This window comes from Numenius arquata, chromosome 2, assembly GCF_964106895.1.
Source record: "Numenius arquata chromosome 2, bNumArq3.hap1.1, whole genome shotgun sequence".
Classification (NCBI taxonomy): domain Eukaryota; kingdom Metazoa; phylum Chordata; class Aves; order Charadriiformes; family Scolopacidae; genus Numenius; species Numenius arquata.
This window is the reverse complement of record NC_133577.1, coordinates 114933911-114951384: the sequence shown is the minus strand read 5'-3', so window position 1 is coordinate 114951384 and position 17474 is coordinate 114933911. Positions and strand designations below refer to the sequence as shown.

Genomic DNA, 17474 nt, shown 5'->3' with positions numbered 1-17474 from the left:
AGAGTCATTAGAGAATTAAAAGTAAGACAGGCTCCTATGTTAATTCTGCAAGAGGCTTTATATATTTCAAAATGAAAAGGTTTTAAGTTTTGAAACAATGGTTCTTCTGGCTGTCATGCTTTCTTATTAGGTGCCTGTGTTATTATCTCTAAGTTTAGAGGAGATGATGTTTATTTATTTCTTTGCAATGTCAGTTGTTTTTGAAAATAACAACGTGACTGATAAAAAAATGAAGAGAATTGGACAGTGGAGATTCTCATCTGTAGTAGATGTGGAAATTGTTTTCTGAAATGTGTCAGTGCTTCACCCTGTTTGCTTTTGTCAGCTTCTCTTCCATTACATTAGTCTTGGAATGGTTAGTCTGTAATGCTTGCCTTTATTTGCATGGTCCAGAAAGAAGACAATCGTGCTAGAGGGCTACTGGGAAACAGGAGCGATAGTGTATTTCTAGAGCATGCTTTCATATGTTAAGGAGCAATGCACAAATATCGCTCTGCATGTAAATGGCAGTGCCAATAAAGCCTCTGTGGCAGAGGTTGACTCACTATTTTACTGTTTGTTTCTGGATTGGTACCAGAGGAGGTACTCTTGTAGCTAGTGCGTGCTCTTCAAGAAGAATTCTGTGTCTCTTCATGAGAAACACACACTTTTCTTCCTTTCGTTGAACTAAAAGGCCTATTTATCAGAGATGCTTGGTTTAACTGCATTTCGGATAGTTTTTAACAACTAGTGCTTTTTATGTTTACAGTGAAATATGTATAAAGTATTGATAAAATTGAGTTAAAAATGAAGTGCCTAGGGTATGAAATATGAGTACAAAGTGAACTTTAAATAATTTCCAAAAGTGTCAAAAGTAGGTCTACAGTCAACACCAAAAGGATAATATTCTGAAGTAATAAATTATACAGACGGATGTGGTGGCACCATGTTGTGCCACTGTAATATGGCAATTCATGCATAATTTTACTATTATTTTTTGATTCCTCTTTGCTTATATATATGTAAGCTTTCCTAGGCATGCACTCTGAGAGTATCCCCCTGTCAAGACAGCAGTTAAGTCACGCTTGAGTACAGGTTGTTTCTGCTCTTACCTGTGGCTTTAGTTTGTGATTCTGTGGTCACATACAGCTTTAATTCTGAAGTCTGTAAAACAGCTTGAGAAGCTGACATTAAACATTAACGATAGATACTTTATATGTATAGGTCCTTCTGCCATAAGAAGTATCTGTTTAAAGTGGATAAACGTGCTCTTTCAAACTAATATATCCAATAAGCACATTTATTAAATTATAAATAGTTATACATGCTTTTTATGTATAAAATACATGTTTTTGGCAGTATGCTACTTTGGAATGCATCTGTATATTGTATTTTATTCTTTAATCAGAAGACTTGCTTTGCTAAAACTTTATATATAGATTTATTGAAAGTATTGGGAAACTTATTAAATGTAATTCTACTTTCTTTTGAATTTTGACAAAAGAACTATCTTTTTTTTAAAACTGTAAAATAACTTTACTATCAGAAACTGAAGTAGAAGTATTTTTTTTATAAAATACTTGAAGTCTGAATGCTGACAGTAATTATATATCTTGCTTGTTCATTGCACACACGTACTTATTTTCATTGAAATGGAAAATTTAAATTTAGATTATGGTTGTCCAAATTACTTTTATCAGCAAAATAGCCTCTACTCACAATTACTTACAAAGTAGGAAGAATTTGCTTTTTAGTCAATGCATCTTCTATTCCAGTCTTTCATCAGTTGTATATAACACACAGACTTTAGTCTATTTTTCAACTTGTTCAGACTAGAAAGCAACTGTCAAGATATTCATTATGCCTATTAACAACTGTACTTGAAATATCACAACAGGCACGATTTATTGTTCTCCATTACTTACTTTCAATGGCTGCAAGAAACCAAATGAAATTTGTCTCTGCTGTGTGAAGAACAGAAATGTTTGTGAGATAGTAACTTCAGTTAGAAATAAAACTGACTTTTTCTGCATCCTGCTTGATGTAGTGGATTATATAATTATAATAGTCTGTAGTATAGGTATCTAAATGTGACATTTAAAAAATAAATTTAACATAGTATCTCACTTCAGTATATTTAACTTGCAGCTAAATTTGCCTAGAGCAAAGGCAGACACATGATAGTAATTCTATACTTGTCCTGAATAACTTACCTAATCACGGTGCATTAGGTGAAGACCTGGCTGAAGGGCAGGGCTCAGAGGGTTGTAGTGAATGGGGCTACATCTGCCTGGCAACCGGCCACCAGCAGTGTTCCTCAGGGTTCAGTTCGAGGGTTGATTCTGTTCAATATTTTCATCAATGATCTGGATGCAGGAGTTCAATGCACCATTAGTAAGTTTGCTGTAGATACCAAACTGGGAGATGATGTTGTCTCTCTTGAGGGATGAGAGGCCTTGCAGAGGGATCTAGATGGATTGGAGAAGTGGGAAATCATCAATGATTTATTCAACATTTGAAAATTTAACAAGTCGAAATGCTGGATTCTGCTCCTGGGCTGGAGTAATGCTAGGCACAAGTATAGATCGGAAGAGGAGTGGCTGGAGAGCAGCCCTACAGAAAGGGATCTGGAGGTGCTGGTTGACAGCAGGCTCAACAGGAGTCAGCAGTGTGCCCTGGCAGCCAAGAAGGCAAACCACATCCTCGGTTGCATTAAACACAGCATAACAAGCTGGTCAGAAGAGGTGATTATCCCGCTTTAGAGGTTATGGAGTCTCCTTCCCTGGAGACATTCAAACCCTGCCTGGATGCAATCCTGTGCAAGCTGCTCTTGGGTGAACCTGCTTTAGCAGGGGGGGTGGACTAGGTGATCTCCAGAGGTCCCTTCCAGCCACTACCATTCTGTGATTCTGTATTTAGCGCTGGTGGTGCCTCACCATGAGTGTGTGGTTCTGGGCCAATTTAAGAAGGACAATTTAAGAAGGATGGTAAGGTCCATGAATGCTTCCAGAGGAGGGCAACAAAGCTGGTGAAAGGGCTGGAAGGACTGTCCTATGAGAAGTAGCTAAGAACTTTGGGTTCATGTAGTTTGGAGAAAAGGAGGCTGAGGGATGACCTCATTGCTCTCTTACCGCTTCCTGAGGAGGGGAAGTGTGGAGGGAGGTGCTGAGCTCTTGGAATGCATGGGAATGGCTCAAAGCTTCATCATAGCAGGTTCAGACTTGACGTTAGGAAACCTTTCTTTACTTAGAGGGTGGTCAAACACTGGATCAGGCTTCCTGAAGAGGTGGTCAATGTTCCAAGCCACATTAAGACACGTTTGGATAATGCCCTTGATAATACGATTTAGCTTTTGGTCAGCCCTGAATTGGTCAGGCAGTTGGATTATGTGATTGTTGTAGGTCTCTTCCAACTCAAATATTGTCCCCTCTTCTCTTTAGAAGTTAGAGGCATGCAAGGCCTCTGTGTGGAAAATGAAAATACAGAGGCTTCTGAAGTCTTTAAAAAGTGGACTTCTACATATAAACTGCCTTGTTTCATTTTTCAGCCTGTTCTCTAAGGCTGCAGAACATATTACCACATCTGTCTTCTACTTTCAGTAACTTTTCACGCTGAGGACTCACCTCATCAGCATTGTACAGAGAGAGGGGAAAAAGGTCTCTACTGTGCAGAATTCCATGACTTTCCTAAAGCTCAGTTCTTGATTATTTTTTTAAAAAAAAAAAGAAAAAAGAAAAGTGACCCAGATGAGCAGTGCTGCTGAGGAGGGGCTGCAGAGTAAGCCCCACAGGTAGCTGCTGTGTTTGGGGCACTGGCTGGGTACTCGTTGCACTCGCAAAGGCTGCTTGCTTTATGCAGAGCTCAGAACTAGCCTTGGTATTGGGTGCTGTCTCTCTCCGAGCTGGGGCAGCTGCTGAATTTTGCAGAAAGCCTGGGAAAGGAGGGTGTGAAGGTGATGGGAGAATATTTGGTTTGTGGATGAAGGAAGAACATTAGTCACAGGGTCTTGAGACAGGAAGGCTGGGGCTATTATCACAAAGTTCTCGTCTAATTTTATAAATATTGACAATATGTAGGCATAATATACCGTGGTAACACTGTAGTACTTTTCCTGTACACATAATGACTGAGAAAAAGAGGGATTATCCAGGACTCAATGCGATCACTTAGCACAAGATCATTATATCTCCACCCTCATTCTCTACCTTTTCACATCACATAGTAGCAGTTCAGTCTATTGTATAGCAGAAGTGTCTAATTACCTAGGTGGTGTTATACATAGAAATGAAATGAATCATTTAAAGATTCACAGATCTTTATATATAGCTACAACTTTAAAAGTTCCCAGGAGAAGTAACAGTTCTAAGACGAGCATAAACAGTTTTATATATTTGTCTGTATAACAGAAGGCCACAACTTTAGGAACACAGAAACCAGCTCTGCTGAAGAGAGTGCTATAGTCACAGATAGATAAAGGCTGAGAAGTGTGTATTTTTGTAAAGAAAGACAGTAGGAGCGTCTTATTTAGGCTTGAACAAAGACTTCTTGTCATCTATTTATCCAAAATAAGACATTAGCATTTCTGCAGTAGTTTTCATTTACACCATGAGAATGTCATCCTTGATCCTGCTAGATAAAACCTGTTAACAGAATGTCTGTGATCCTTTTTGGAGGGAATTCTGCTAAATATATTAAATTCATATAGTAGATTAGTTCTATTAGCCCTAGCAGCAACCCATGCAAGTGATTATCACAGCTTTCAAATAGTAGTAAAAGTGCTACAATAAACATAGTATGTGCAAGTACTGCTTTAGAAACCATTGATTTGTACTAGTTTTTATTTGTATTTGTTACACTGAGAAATTCTTTTCAGTTGTAAATTATTTAAATTTGCTCACTGTGTTTCCTACACATTAATCTCACTTTTTCTTGGTCTCAAGTGAATGCAACCTTTATGTGTACTTTGCTTATATTTTGTTGCCTTCTTAATTTAATATTGTCTTTTTTTTTTTATTACCAACACTTTATTTTTGGAAGCCCTTATGTTATATGCAAACCTTGTTTCTTGTAGTCTTGACCCAAATAATTTGTAGCCTAAGAAATTAGTGAGGAAACATGAATCTAATAATTTCACTTTATAACTTTGTGTATTTTTTTGTGGTATATTGTAAAGCTCTGACCTTAATCTTTTCTTAAGATAGCACAACTGAGAGCAATTGTTTCAGCCATCTAGAGGCAGAAAAATGAATCCACTGTAATGTTCAAGTAGTTGTTTCTATTTTGGGGGTTTTCACTCAGTTGTGAGAGTCTACATGCGCCACCACATTTTATTTGCTTGGGATTGGAGGAGTATCTTATTTTTTCAAACAGTGCATTTGATACTTAAGGACTTCAGAAAAGTTGCAGTAAAATGTCTGTCTATTCTGTCTTCAGAGCAAGTTCATAGGCACTTGGATCAGCATGAGGTGAAATACTTGCAATTTGCTTTCCGTTGGATGAATAACTTGCTGATGAGAGAAGTCCCTTTACGCTGTACCATCAGGTTATGGGACACATACCAAGTAAGTACTTTTTTAAACCTCCATAACTCTGATAGTATGTTTTGGACATGCCAGTATGTTTGTGTGTGTTTTTTTCTTGAACGTTTTGTTTAACGTCATTTGAGAATCATCATAATAAGAGAAGAAAGCCTTCAGTGATCATTATGACTTTCAAACATTTAATGTCTTCAGTCATCTTGCCCTTCAAAACCAAGCACTTGATGTCATGATAATTGGTAGTAGTAAAATGAACACTCACTCAAGGCATGGGTTAGTGTCAGTACTCCCTTCTGTCTCTTCAGAAAAGCAAAACATTGAATTGTGCTTAATCAATGCCCTCCATTGATTCTGAGTTGCAGGCTTCTTACCGCCTGTCTGCTTAACTGCTCAATCCGATACTAGCTTCCGGTCTCCAGTTGTCAGCATTCATCCTTCTGTCATGTCTTCTGTCTTATTGTTTGTCCAGACAGAAATCCTTATGTTACTGACCTCTAGTTGAGCTAGTTATTTTTCCTCAATAATTTCTTGCCTGACTCTCAAATGAAGGAATTGATATCAGAGAAAAATTGTTTGCCTGTTCTTGGTACTGTTACTTGCTGTTCCAGCAGCTTCTGGTAGCAATTTTTAACTACGTACTTGAAGAATGTGCTCTTATTTACTATCTTTGTTGTTGAAGTTAACAGGAGGGGGGAAGGGAAAAAAATATAAATTCCGTAAGAATTTTCAGCTGAATTAAGTTAATAAATATGGGAGTAACTCATAATTTGTAATGTCTCGTAACGAGACATAACATCTTTAAATATCAGTGTATTTACATCTGCTGGTTATGTAACAATGTTTAATTAGTTTTATAGATGTTAATGCCAGAATGTCCACTTAGACCATATATTCAGATGTCTAATAGAAGGTTAAGAACTTCATTTAATGAGTCATAAACTAGTCATTTAATGAGTCCAGTAAGTTGTTTCAGTGAAGTGTGTTTTGTAGAATGGTATACAAATCGGATAAGAAAATGTTAGCAAATGAGGGGTCTATCACTTCTTCTGTTAATCTGTGCTAAGAGGTGATATCCTTGCAGGTTTTATTTAGTCATTCATCTTCAACAAATTTCTGAATGGAATTTGGCTTTTGTTTCCATCTAGTGTCCTTTTACCTCCCCTGTGTCTCATTATTCATTTTAATACCTGTTGTTACCTGGCATTTCCTTCCAGTGGAAAATATTTATTCTTTGTAAGATCTTTCTGATAAACTGAGAGATCGAGCTATTTAAATGTTTCACTGTAGCTAATTTCTCTAATTTTGAATAATTTGCATTGCTATTGCTGCAGCATTTCTAACTCTTGAAGGTTTTTTACCATGCTAACTCTAGCACTGCATTTGGTATTTGATGATTAGTCTCATCAATGTTCTAAAATGATGTAAAAGCTCTTCCTTAATCCAGCTAACAACCCATATGTGCCCAAGGAGTAGAATTTTTTTTTCCCTGAACTTCACTTTCAGCTCATCTGTGAGCTATGATTCTACGATAATGTTGAGAAATTTCTTTTGACAAGTGTGTGGTTATTTCTCAAACTAACTGTTGCCATGCTGAAAGGATCTTTATTCATAATAAGTGGCTCTGTTTATTTAGTTTCGATTTTGAGCAAATTCGGTTGTATTGCAGTAGTTCTGTTTAATATTTAAAAGCTTAATACTTATGTATTTACATGGGATTTCCAAGTGTATCTTTTAAGTGAATGTTTCTCCTATCCAAATACCTAAATGGGATTCTTATAATTAAGTGGAATTATTTTTTGTATATTAAACACGCTCAAGGAGTAATTCTGTGTTTTGGCTCAGCAGGTGCAGCAGATCTGTGCTGTTTTCTAGGTTTTGTTATTTAGCAGACTGTTCCTGTGTTGGTGAATAGTGTATTTAAAGGCAGTAAGAATACCTTGATGTAGATAGTCACCTATACTGCCAGCCCTTTTCTGGAACAACCTCAAGCAATTCTACAAGTTGCTAATCAGATTTCAGTTGTGCTTATACCAGATTTATTATCAGCCTATAATATGCATTTATCAACCTGATAATATGGATAACAAATGTGGTGAACCTACGAGAACCAGTAAAGTTTGTGCAAAGTTTTTGCTAAAGTGTTACGGGATAACATAGATTTTTACAAAAATAACTTGTCAATAAGCCATTCCGTTGCATATGATTTCTAACTTTATCTTTTTACAACTGTATCAGCAGTGCTGCTTTCCAAATGGAAAACACACTTTAGAGGTGGAATTTGTTCAGTTAGTTTTATCTTCTGATTCATATTTTTAACTGTAAAGCCTGCTATTGGCCAAAATGTCATTCAGAGATACGCTGGTAAAGAAGTTTTTCAGAGGGTTTAGCTATGGATGGAGCTGTGATGTTGGATTTGAAAGACAGATGTAAAATTAGTAAAGGCAAAAATATAATGGAGGATCTTATTTTTGAAAGAAATTTAGCTTTCCAGATGGAAGGACCAATCCTACTAATAATTGTAAGGAGCTGGATAGATTCTTAACTGCTTTTCTCACTGTACTCAAAGACTGACGATGCTGTTACCAGGCTTGCTTTTCCTACCTCATCTGTGCTAAAGCAGGAAAGTAAGCAAACATGGGGATTTTCCTTAATTTTTTGCACCTATTGCCTTCTGCTATTTTAGGGGCTACTCAGGATGTGCATGTGCTGACTTTTTTGCCCTGATAGTCTTGAACTACTGTAAACAGAAATGCCTTTAACTGCAGTATAAGTTCAGAGGGAAGATGAACTAACCGTGTTGCAATGTAATAGTAGCTACAGTGTGGACTACAGGCATCCCTACACTGCTGATGTGAGGGCTTTTGCTCAGACTCTACGGAACGTATGGCTCCTGGGAAGGGATGGGGCATTTTGCAAGGCACTGCTTACGGGCAGCTCTAGTCCCAGTGTGCAGCTTGATTCGGGAACGGCATGGGAGCGGTGCCAAAGGAGAGTCAGGGTAGGTGGGACAGTTAGATTCCTTCATGTGGAAGGAATGGGAAGACAGGTGGGACTGTCGGATTCCTTCATGTCTGCACCAGGAGTGCGTTCTGGCCTCCCCTATCTCCTGCAGAAATCCAGGGTGATGGTGGATGGCTTCCCTCCCCTCCCAAGGATTAGAGAACAGTGGCCTCTCTTGAAAGAGAGGATCCTGCTGGTAATGTTTTCACAGAAGCAAGCATTTTGTCGCCTTTGTCTTCCCCTCTCCCCATCAAAGCTGAAATGATACCTTGTCTCACTGAGCTGCACGTTTTCCTCTGTTTGCAGTGGAAAGATAAATATTGTGCTGTCTCCAGCTTAAACTCCATATTGGTCATTTTCGGAGCATGGCACACTTTCTTATGAACTGCAACAGGGGGTTTTCAGGGGAATGACAGTACGCTTAAATAGTCGTCTGTTATATATTTCCTAGTGCAATAGATAACTGTTGTTGTCAGGAGTTGTTAGAACAGTATTCTGTCTCTCAAAATTTGTTGCACTTCTTCCATTGACTTCAGTGAGAATAGTATTGCGTGCTTAAGTGATGCCCATCTCTGTCTCGGTATGTACAGTAGAAAAGGTGCTCTAGCTGGTGTCATATTTTCTGTCTAGTTTAATTTAGGATTCATCAGTCACTTGTTAGGCTCTGTGGAGTAGATCAATGAATTTATAATCCAAAATGCCTGTACCTGAGCTAGTTGAAGTTGAGGGGAAGAGAAATTTGGAAAGGTTCCCAAATCCTCACTTCAGTAAATACTTTGGTATTCTGTAACTGTATCTATGAAATCCACTAAAATATATCACTGTCTTCTGTGGCAGAACTTTGTAAAGTAGAAAAATTAACGACATTATGCATCTTGCTTACAAAGGATGTGTTGTGGGAGCTTCTTAGCCATAAATATTTAGTTGGGTTTATTCTTTAACCTCAATTGCATTTTAATGGGAGTGAATTATCTCACTTTTTCACTTGATTTGGCCTTTGCTATTGTTGTTCTATTGTTGTTTTTTTAAAAAGATAAATGTTGTAAATTCCTTGTAAATTCTTTCAAAATAGAAATTGCTTGTTAAATTATGCCCAAGACACTTAAATCTATAGAATGGATTAATATGAGTGTTCATAGACTTTGTCAAGTGTGAAAGACTCCACAAACCAAAATAGTGTAGCATAAGACCTTAGTTGTATCTTTTTATTCTCTCTTGCCTTTTTACCTTACATTTTATCATCTTTTTTGGCGCAAAGAGTTGGTAAAATGAGATAGCATGGTGACTGAATTATTCAAGATATATAAGTGTTTAACATATTTCCATGGACTTACGAAATGCAAGTTAGTTTTATATTTGTTCCTTGGCAGAAGGGCATTTTGACACTAATTTAAAGATTGCTTTGTGTATTTGAAACTGACTTCTGTTGGCTTCTAACTCTGACTTAAAAGATTCAACATATTGCATTAGAAATGGTGGGGACATCTCCATGCTCAGTGTTTGTGCTGTTTTTACTCTAGATAAATATTTTAGATGTTTACCATCAAAACCTCAGAAAGTAACCTTGCTTCAATTGAAGTATGCATCAAGTTTTTATTTTGTTTTATTTTATTTCTTAAAATATGTATTGTCCTTGAGGCTGTTTTAAGGTCCACTGTGTTTATGTAGCTGCGTACTTTTTCTGGGGAGGGAGGAAGCAATGCCATTACAGCGATGGCATCTGTTCTACGCTCTTCCTCCTTGACCAGAAGTGGCAATACAGGTCTTGAAAGTCAGTGGTTGTATACCGATACTTAGAGCAGAACAGTGTTTAGTTTTAACTATTAGTATTTTTTAACTCTTTAAATATTGAGTTCAAAACTACATTTGATTTCTGGGCGGTTTGGAGATGGAAGGAAGTCTTTAACAATGCCATCACATCATCCTGATAGAAGATAATGTGGTGTTATAGTGACTATTGTTTTAAATAGCATAAGAATTTTTGTTGGCATATAAGTACTTAATTTTAAGTACTTTTCATGTAGAATGCAGTGCATGTATTTTTCATGACGGTGTTTTCCTTCTGATCTGATATTCTTACATAAATTACCTTTTTGTGCTGTCTTTTGTGTGGTGATTACTCTGTAGTAGTATGTAATTTGCAGAAGAGACACTGACACAAGTTCCATAGCTCAAAATTTGCTCAGTAAAAAAAAATGGTAGCAGCTATGTATATTAGTTTTCAATTTTAAATACGTGGTGGCAAGTGCTGTCTGAATGTTTAGAGTTCAAGTGCACAGCCTAATATTTCCTCTTGCCAGGAAGCCTTTCTGTTTAGTACCACTTACCTGACTGCTGTATTGCCAGCTCACCAGTAGGCTGATGTAGTGGCAATGAGTGACACGCTCGGAGTCATAGGATACACTGCAAAACAGGCAGGTGAGATAGCTGCTGTTTACAGTGCCCTGGTGTCCTGCTTTGCAGCTTTACCCTGTTCTTGCCTGAGGAAAATTTCATTGTTACCAATGTATCTTAAGGCTTACCATGGAAAAGAAATGCAAATTAAAGCATATAATCCTCCTGTGTAAAATGCAAAACAGTTACAAAGATTTACAGTAGATATAGAAAAAAGCAAATAATAACACTGATAGAATTTGACAATACTGGTGAGTTGATTTTCCATCTCACTGCTGAAATAGGTTTTTCTCCTAGTTCCTGTTACCTCCTACTTCTTGGCAACATCTGTTAGTTTTTTTCAGATTAGCCCAATGAGGGGGCTGATGAGTGCCACAGCCAGTGCAAGGGAGGGAGGATGGGAGAGCAGAGCTGTGGTTTGAACCCTAGTGTTAAATCAGAATGATTGCTTGTCTTTTTCCAGCTTATTTTCCATCTTTTCCTAAGATTTTATTTCTTGGTAGATAGTACGTTTCTCAGGTTGCATCTGTTAGACAAACGTCACTAGAGAGCACCCATTGCTGGTGGAACACACTGACGTGCCTCTCTTCCTGAAGTCCTGCAGGTGGGTCCAGAAAAATGTATTTTTTCCTCCTTGAGATTTAATGTTTCTTCTTAATCTAGAAGACTGTGCTTTCTTTACTCAAAATAAACACTATTTAATTTTTCTTGAAAATGTGAGAATGTCTTCATTAGACCAAGTATTATCATATCTACTTGACCAACCATTTTATATCCTTCTTCAAGGAGGGATGAAATTTGTTTTCCCTCTGAGTTAGTGTTCAGTTTTTGTTGTCATGTATCTCATATGGGAATTCATATACTCCATTGACCAGCATGCTAACAGACATCTTTGTTTCCCATTTATTCGTTGGTATCATTTATGTAGCTCATTACCAGATTTTGATCAAAAGAATTTTGTTTAAAATTAGACATCTAATGTTATATTTTAATAAACAACGTTGGTATGATTTTCCAGAAGTGCTGAGGAGCCAAAAATCTTACTGAAGCTCATGAAAAACTGCAGTAGCACAGGTTTTCTCTTTGTCTGAACGGCAAAGTAGAGGCCTAACTCTAGGGACATATTAAAATAAAAGTTGATTACAGAAATTGTAACACCACTTTGTGCCAAAAAAAAAAAAATCCAACTAAAAAAGAGGTGGGGAAAAAAGTTACATGTAATAATGTTATTTGTCTGGCCATCAGTCATTGAAATTTAAGAAATGTTCAAAAATGCAGTTACATTTTTTTCATGTGTTTCCATTTTCTTACATAGACTTAATCAGAGATTTTGATTCCCTGAACACGAGAATGATTTAAGTCTGGTTTTCAGTAGAGTTGTCTTGTGATTAGTATTTACTTAAAAAAAAAAAAAAAAAAAATCAATTAAAGTTGAAACAGGAATGCATTTCTCAACAGAGACCAGAGAACCTACACAAGAAGATATTATTACTACTCTGGTCTCAATCAAAGCCTTAAGCCACCTGAGACAAGAGACTCAAAATACATCTACTGAAAGCAGATTTAATTTTTCGTGGCCATGAATATTTTTATGGCAGTTCTAACATCTCTTTTCCATATTGAGTCCATGATATTAAGTAGATGATTGTTCTCATCCTTTTCTTCAGCAGGAGCGTAAGACTTCTCACTGTCCCAGTGGTCTAGTCTTTTTTCTGTTTTTTATACAAAGCATAGTTTGAACCACTAAGACCATTGAACCGGGTCAGGTTAACTGGACAACAACAGACATTTAGAGTGAGAGCAAAAGAGTGGGGAAGGTATATACCCTCCTATCATCTACTGCTCAGAAGCTTTGATAGATCTCTCTCCATTATACATATTTTTAAAAATGCCCATTGAATATTACTAGATATGTATTTGATTGTTTTAAAATAGACTATTTAAAACATCCTGTGGCAGTGATTTTTTTGGAATTTCTTTATGCAGTGTGAAAAGAAATTCTCCTTTGATTTAACAAAAGATTCTTTTGAATACGCTTCCACTTATTTCTTTGATTATGAGAAATTGTGTCAAATCATTCTTTATTCACTGTTTCCCCATCACCTGTTTCAAAACTGTTTTCTATCTCTGTATGCCACCACTACTTTTCCGAGCTGAAAATATCTGTACTTATAGAAGCCATTTCATGTACTTTTGTGCTTGTCTTTCTTCTCTGTAGTCTCTATAGTTTTACTACAAATTTTATTTCTGTCGTATGCTAAATGGAAACTTCTTCAGGAGATGAGCACGCCATAAATTCATAGAATGAGATGTTTTCTATTTCTTTTTTTATTTGGGTATTTATAACTTCTCATGGCTTTTCTGCTGCTGAATACGAGTGCTTTCAGGTAACTGTTCACAGTTAGTTCAGCTTCTCTGTCTTAGTGGTTAATGTCCAGGACAACATCAAGTATGTATCAGGTTTGCAGTGTTTTTCCCTCTGTGTGTGTATCCAGACCGAATTTCACTTGCCATTTTATTATTCAGTGACATGACAGCTCCCTGCAACTTTTTGCAACCAGCTTTTTATTTTTTCCAGTAAAAGCTATCCTGAACAATTTTGCATGTCTTTTTCAAGACCACTTAGTGATTTAGTGAGCAATGCAGGTCCTATTCTGTTATTTTTGTCCTTTTAATTCATGAACACTTTCTCTGTTCTTCGACAGCAACTTAATTTTACAGCCTTGCTTAGTGACCTTGTTAAAAGTGTCTGGACATCTGAATATTTAATATCCAATTATTAATACATGGGTAGGTTCATGTCTAAGATTTCTAGGCATTTGTTAATTTGATTGAAACTGGCCAGTGGGTTATGTGTTTCTGGAATAGGGGAGACAGACATAGTGGGATATAACTTTTCCTACCTCTTACCCAGACATAAAATGTGAATGTGATACCTTTATTTCCTAAGAAAATTAAACTAAAAATACTGTGTAACTTGGTAGTGACTGTTCTTGTCCACCTGTCATATACCATCAGAGAGACCGGCTCCTGGATTCAAAAGCATCAGTGGCCGCTGGAGCCTGTACTCAGGTCATGCCTCTCCCTTTGATTCTGCCACCTCATGTTTTCTCTTGGGGATTTTTTTTTTTTGTGTCGTACCTGAGAGCTGGAACTCATTGTCCTGCTGTCTACTAACCCAGCCTTCATCTCACCTACTTTCACTATAATTCAGGAACACCTTTTCACGTTGTTTTCTTTAAAAGTAAATCTGAAAGTGTGATTTAAATCAAATTTAGTTCTTGGACACCATAGGAAGATGTGAATGCATGAGAGAAGGACTTTTACTTGCAAGACTGGCAATCTAAACATGTTCCTGTTTAAACAAAAATGACCTTATTCTACCTCTCCATTTCTTTGAAAGTTTCTAGATCCTTTTGTGTTCAGAAAGTCAGCATTTTTTCTTATGTCAGTAGACTCCTGATACGTAAATCTTCCCTTCAACTTGAGCAATTGAAAAGTTTTTATACTTTTTGAATCTTTGTCAGACAACTGACTGTCATCACCTTCTACCACATGGATAGTTATCTTCTGGGGTAACTTTGTTGCCAAGGCAACCTCCCATTGACAAGAGTTGTGCTCATTAGGACTTTATTGTGTCAGGCAATTATATTTCTGTGGTATAGCACAGAAGTCAGTGACCTCTTGTTGTTTATCTTGTGCTAACCGCAATCTGAAATAACATAAAACTTAAGGAAAAGGTGGTGAGAATGTTAGTCAAAAATAGAACTGGACTGCTTTATCTCGAACTGTATGTATAACTTTATGTACAGTCTTTAACATGCATAGGATTATGACAATAGAGAAAAACCAAGTTTCTTAATAATTCGGCTTTTCAGTGTGACCTTAAAATAAGCTCATTCACATTTATATAAGCTCTCAGGTTGTCTCCTAGAAAAGAAGAAAGCCCAATGCTATTTGTAGAATTATAATGATGTGAATATATACATATGATTGATACTCTTTTGTTGATCATCCAGGTCTAGTTTGTTAGTTGTTCCAATTAATTTTGCAGTTTCTTATTGAGAGACAGCGTTCCCAAATTCCCAGTAAAAGCAGACTAAGTGGGTCCTTACTTTGAGCTGGACTGCAGTCTGGCGCAGAGCAATATGCGGATTCAGATCCCAAACTGTGGTCTGCAGCTATATACCCTCATTTTCCCCCATCCTGTCTAGTATGTTTTGCCTCAACCAGGATTTAAAAAAAAAAAAAAGCTAACTTCCTTTCTCCATCAAATAAAATTAACTTTATACCTTTGCCAGCCCTTTACCTCTCCTGGCTGGGATCTTAACATATCATTTAATACATCTCATCTGCTTAGCCCTGTCTTTATTTTCCCATTCTGTCTTGGCTGTGCAGGAAGAATCAATCATGGCACTTCCTGTGTCTCTGCTGGCATCCTGTGGTACGGCAGAGCAGATTGGGGACCATGAGAGATGTGCATCAGGTTACTTCTTGGGAGTAAAAGCCTGTATAGGGGTATTTATCTTAACTCCGATAAATATGCATTTACACTAGCAATTATAAAACTGACAGTAGCTGCTTGTATGAGATGCTTAAATATGACTCCCCCATAAAAGTTGAAGTTATCATCTAGCACAAATGCATGCCTTTAAATAGATTTGCATATTACTCACCAGTACATGGGAATTTCTGGGTTTAGAGGTCTGTTGGATCTGGATCTCGGAGGTTCCTAGTCTCTGGCCTCCCTACCTGTTGGTTAGAGTGTGAAGAGCGGAGGTGGGGTTCAGTTTGAGATAAAAGTGCGAAGATATAGGTGTCTTACTCTAAGTTCGTGTGTGTGTATTTAAGCTTCCATGATAGAATCATCGAATACACAGTGTGCTTGCAGACAGGTAGATTTAGAAATGTTAATCTCAAAGTGGAAGCTCTCTGAGTTTCTGCAGAACGTGAGTTAAAATTCCTTTCGTAATGTTCAAAAGGACCTTTTTATCATGTGAAATTCTGGGCCACTAGATCAACTGTTTTTAACATAAGTAAGTGTAGATTGCAGATATGTTGATGTATTGCCAATTTTTGTCTGTTTTTCTTTGGTAGCTTTCATTGATATCAGGGAAGATGCGATGTGGAAAATATAAGATGGAAAAAGATGTGTAGCTATTTTATGAGGAAGGTATTTAGAGAGGCCATACAAAATCAAAACTCAGTGATGTGCATAGGGAAACCTGTAGGTTTTTGCAGGTTCAAGTTCTTAAGGCAGCTTGCAGCACTGTTGAAATAGATGGTAATTTTTCTGTGGCTAAATGGAATTTGATTGTGAATGCAGAGAGGATGAGATAAAGTACTTCCTCTTATGCTTAACTTAGAGAATGTGAGTAATCTCATTGACTTCAGTAGAACAACTCATGAATTTAGTTAATTAAGCATGTACTCTAAAGTGCTTTATTGATCAGGATCTTGATGCATGACTCTATAGGATGATAATAGAATGTTAGATACAGTCTAGAAAATAGTTTGGTTTGCTTCTTAGCTACTTTGAAGTAGTCAGTGTTTCTAGAAGAAGGCTTTATTAAAATTAATGTTGTTTGTAAAGACCAAAGTCTGAAAGCGAATCATGTTGCTATACAAGGAGAGAAATGAAAATTGCCTTTCTCACATCCATACGCTCTTTAATTTTGTGCATCTTTTAGATTCTGTACACATCAGATTCCATAACAGTTTTCTGTAATTTCAAAGGTAGTTTTAAAATTAGTATCACATTAGAGGTAATGGACACAAATTGAAACACGTGGAATTCTATCTGAACACAAGAAAACACTTTTGTCCTGTGAAGGTCACCAAACACTGGCATGGGTTGCCTAATTTATGGTGTTTCCATCCTTGGAGATATTCAGAAACATGTGGATGTGGTCCTAGGCAACCCAGGTTGCTTAGATATCTTAGATATCTTGGGTAATCTCAGGAGATCCTTTCCAACTTAAATGATTCTGCGATTTATATTAGGCATAATTGAAACGAGGATGTATTCAGAGTAGCTGCTTCACATCTGTTTTGCTTATGCAGAATGGCAAGTCAGGAACTGAGAATTTATCACATGCTTTTCAAAAAAGAGTTTTCTTGCAATTTGTTGGAAGATATGTGTCCATGTTTGCTACTTGAGACATATAAATGAAGCAACCGCTAACACTAATTTCTACCTTTGCTTCCATGTATGCCATTGTCCATTATTTCCTTACACTAATCCCATGCTTTCCTGACCCATAATGAGCTGAATCGTCCAGAATGGCAAAGATGAACATCTTTCTGATGAGTGTGCTGTCAGAGGCTTCCTAGCATGCCAAACTGTCCGTCTTCACTGTGATTTCACTGTTGGTTTGGGATGATGTAACTTCTCTGTTAGGTAAGTTTTCACCTAGATGAGTTTAATGATCAGGCTCTTTACATGACTACATTATGTTGGCATAAATGAAATCGCCTAAATAGGTGCAAGGAGGTGAGCTAGGTGAAATTATCTCTTCAGCAGCAGCCTGTGCTTACCTTGTCCTAAAGAAGCTGTGGAACTCC

The 17474-nt window shown here is 37.1% G+C and overlaps 1 protein-coding gene across 4 annotated transcripts in view; it reads left to right on the top strand.

Moving 5' to 3' along the window:
- TBC1D22A (TBC1 domain family member 22A) overlaps positions 1–17474 on the top strand; it is a 180648-nt gene that overhangs the window by 94372 nt on the left and 68802 nt on the right. For all 4 annotated transcript variants that reach the window (XM_074166614.1, XM_074166643.1, XM_074166632.1 and 1 more), the window contains one exon: positions 5413–5540. In XM_074166614.1, the coding sequence (XP_074022715.1) occupies positions 5413–5540 (128 nt within the window). The remainder of the gene's footprint in view (positions 1–5412; positions 5541–17474) is intronic.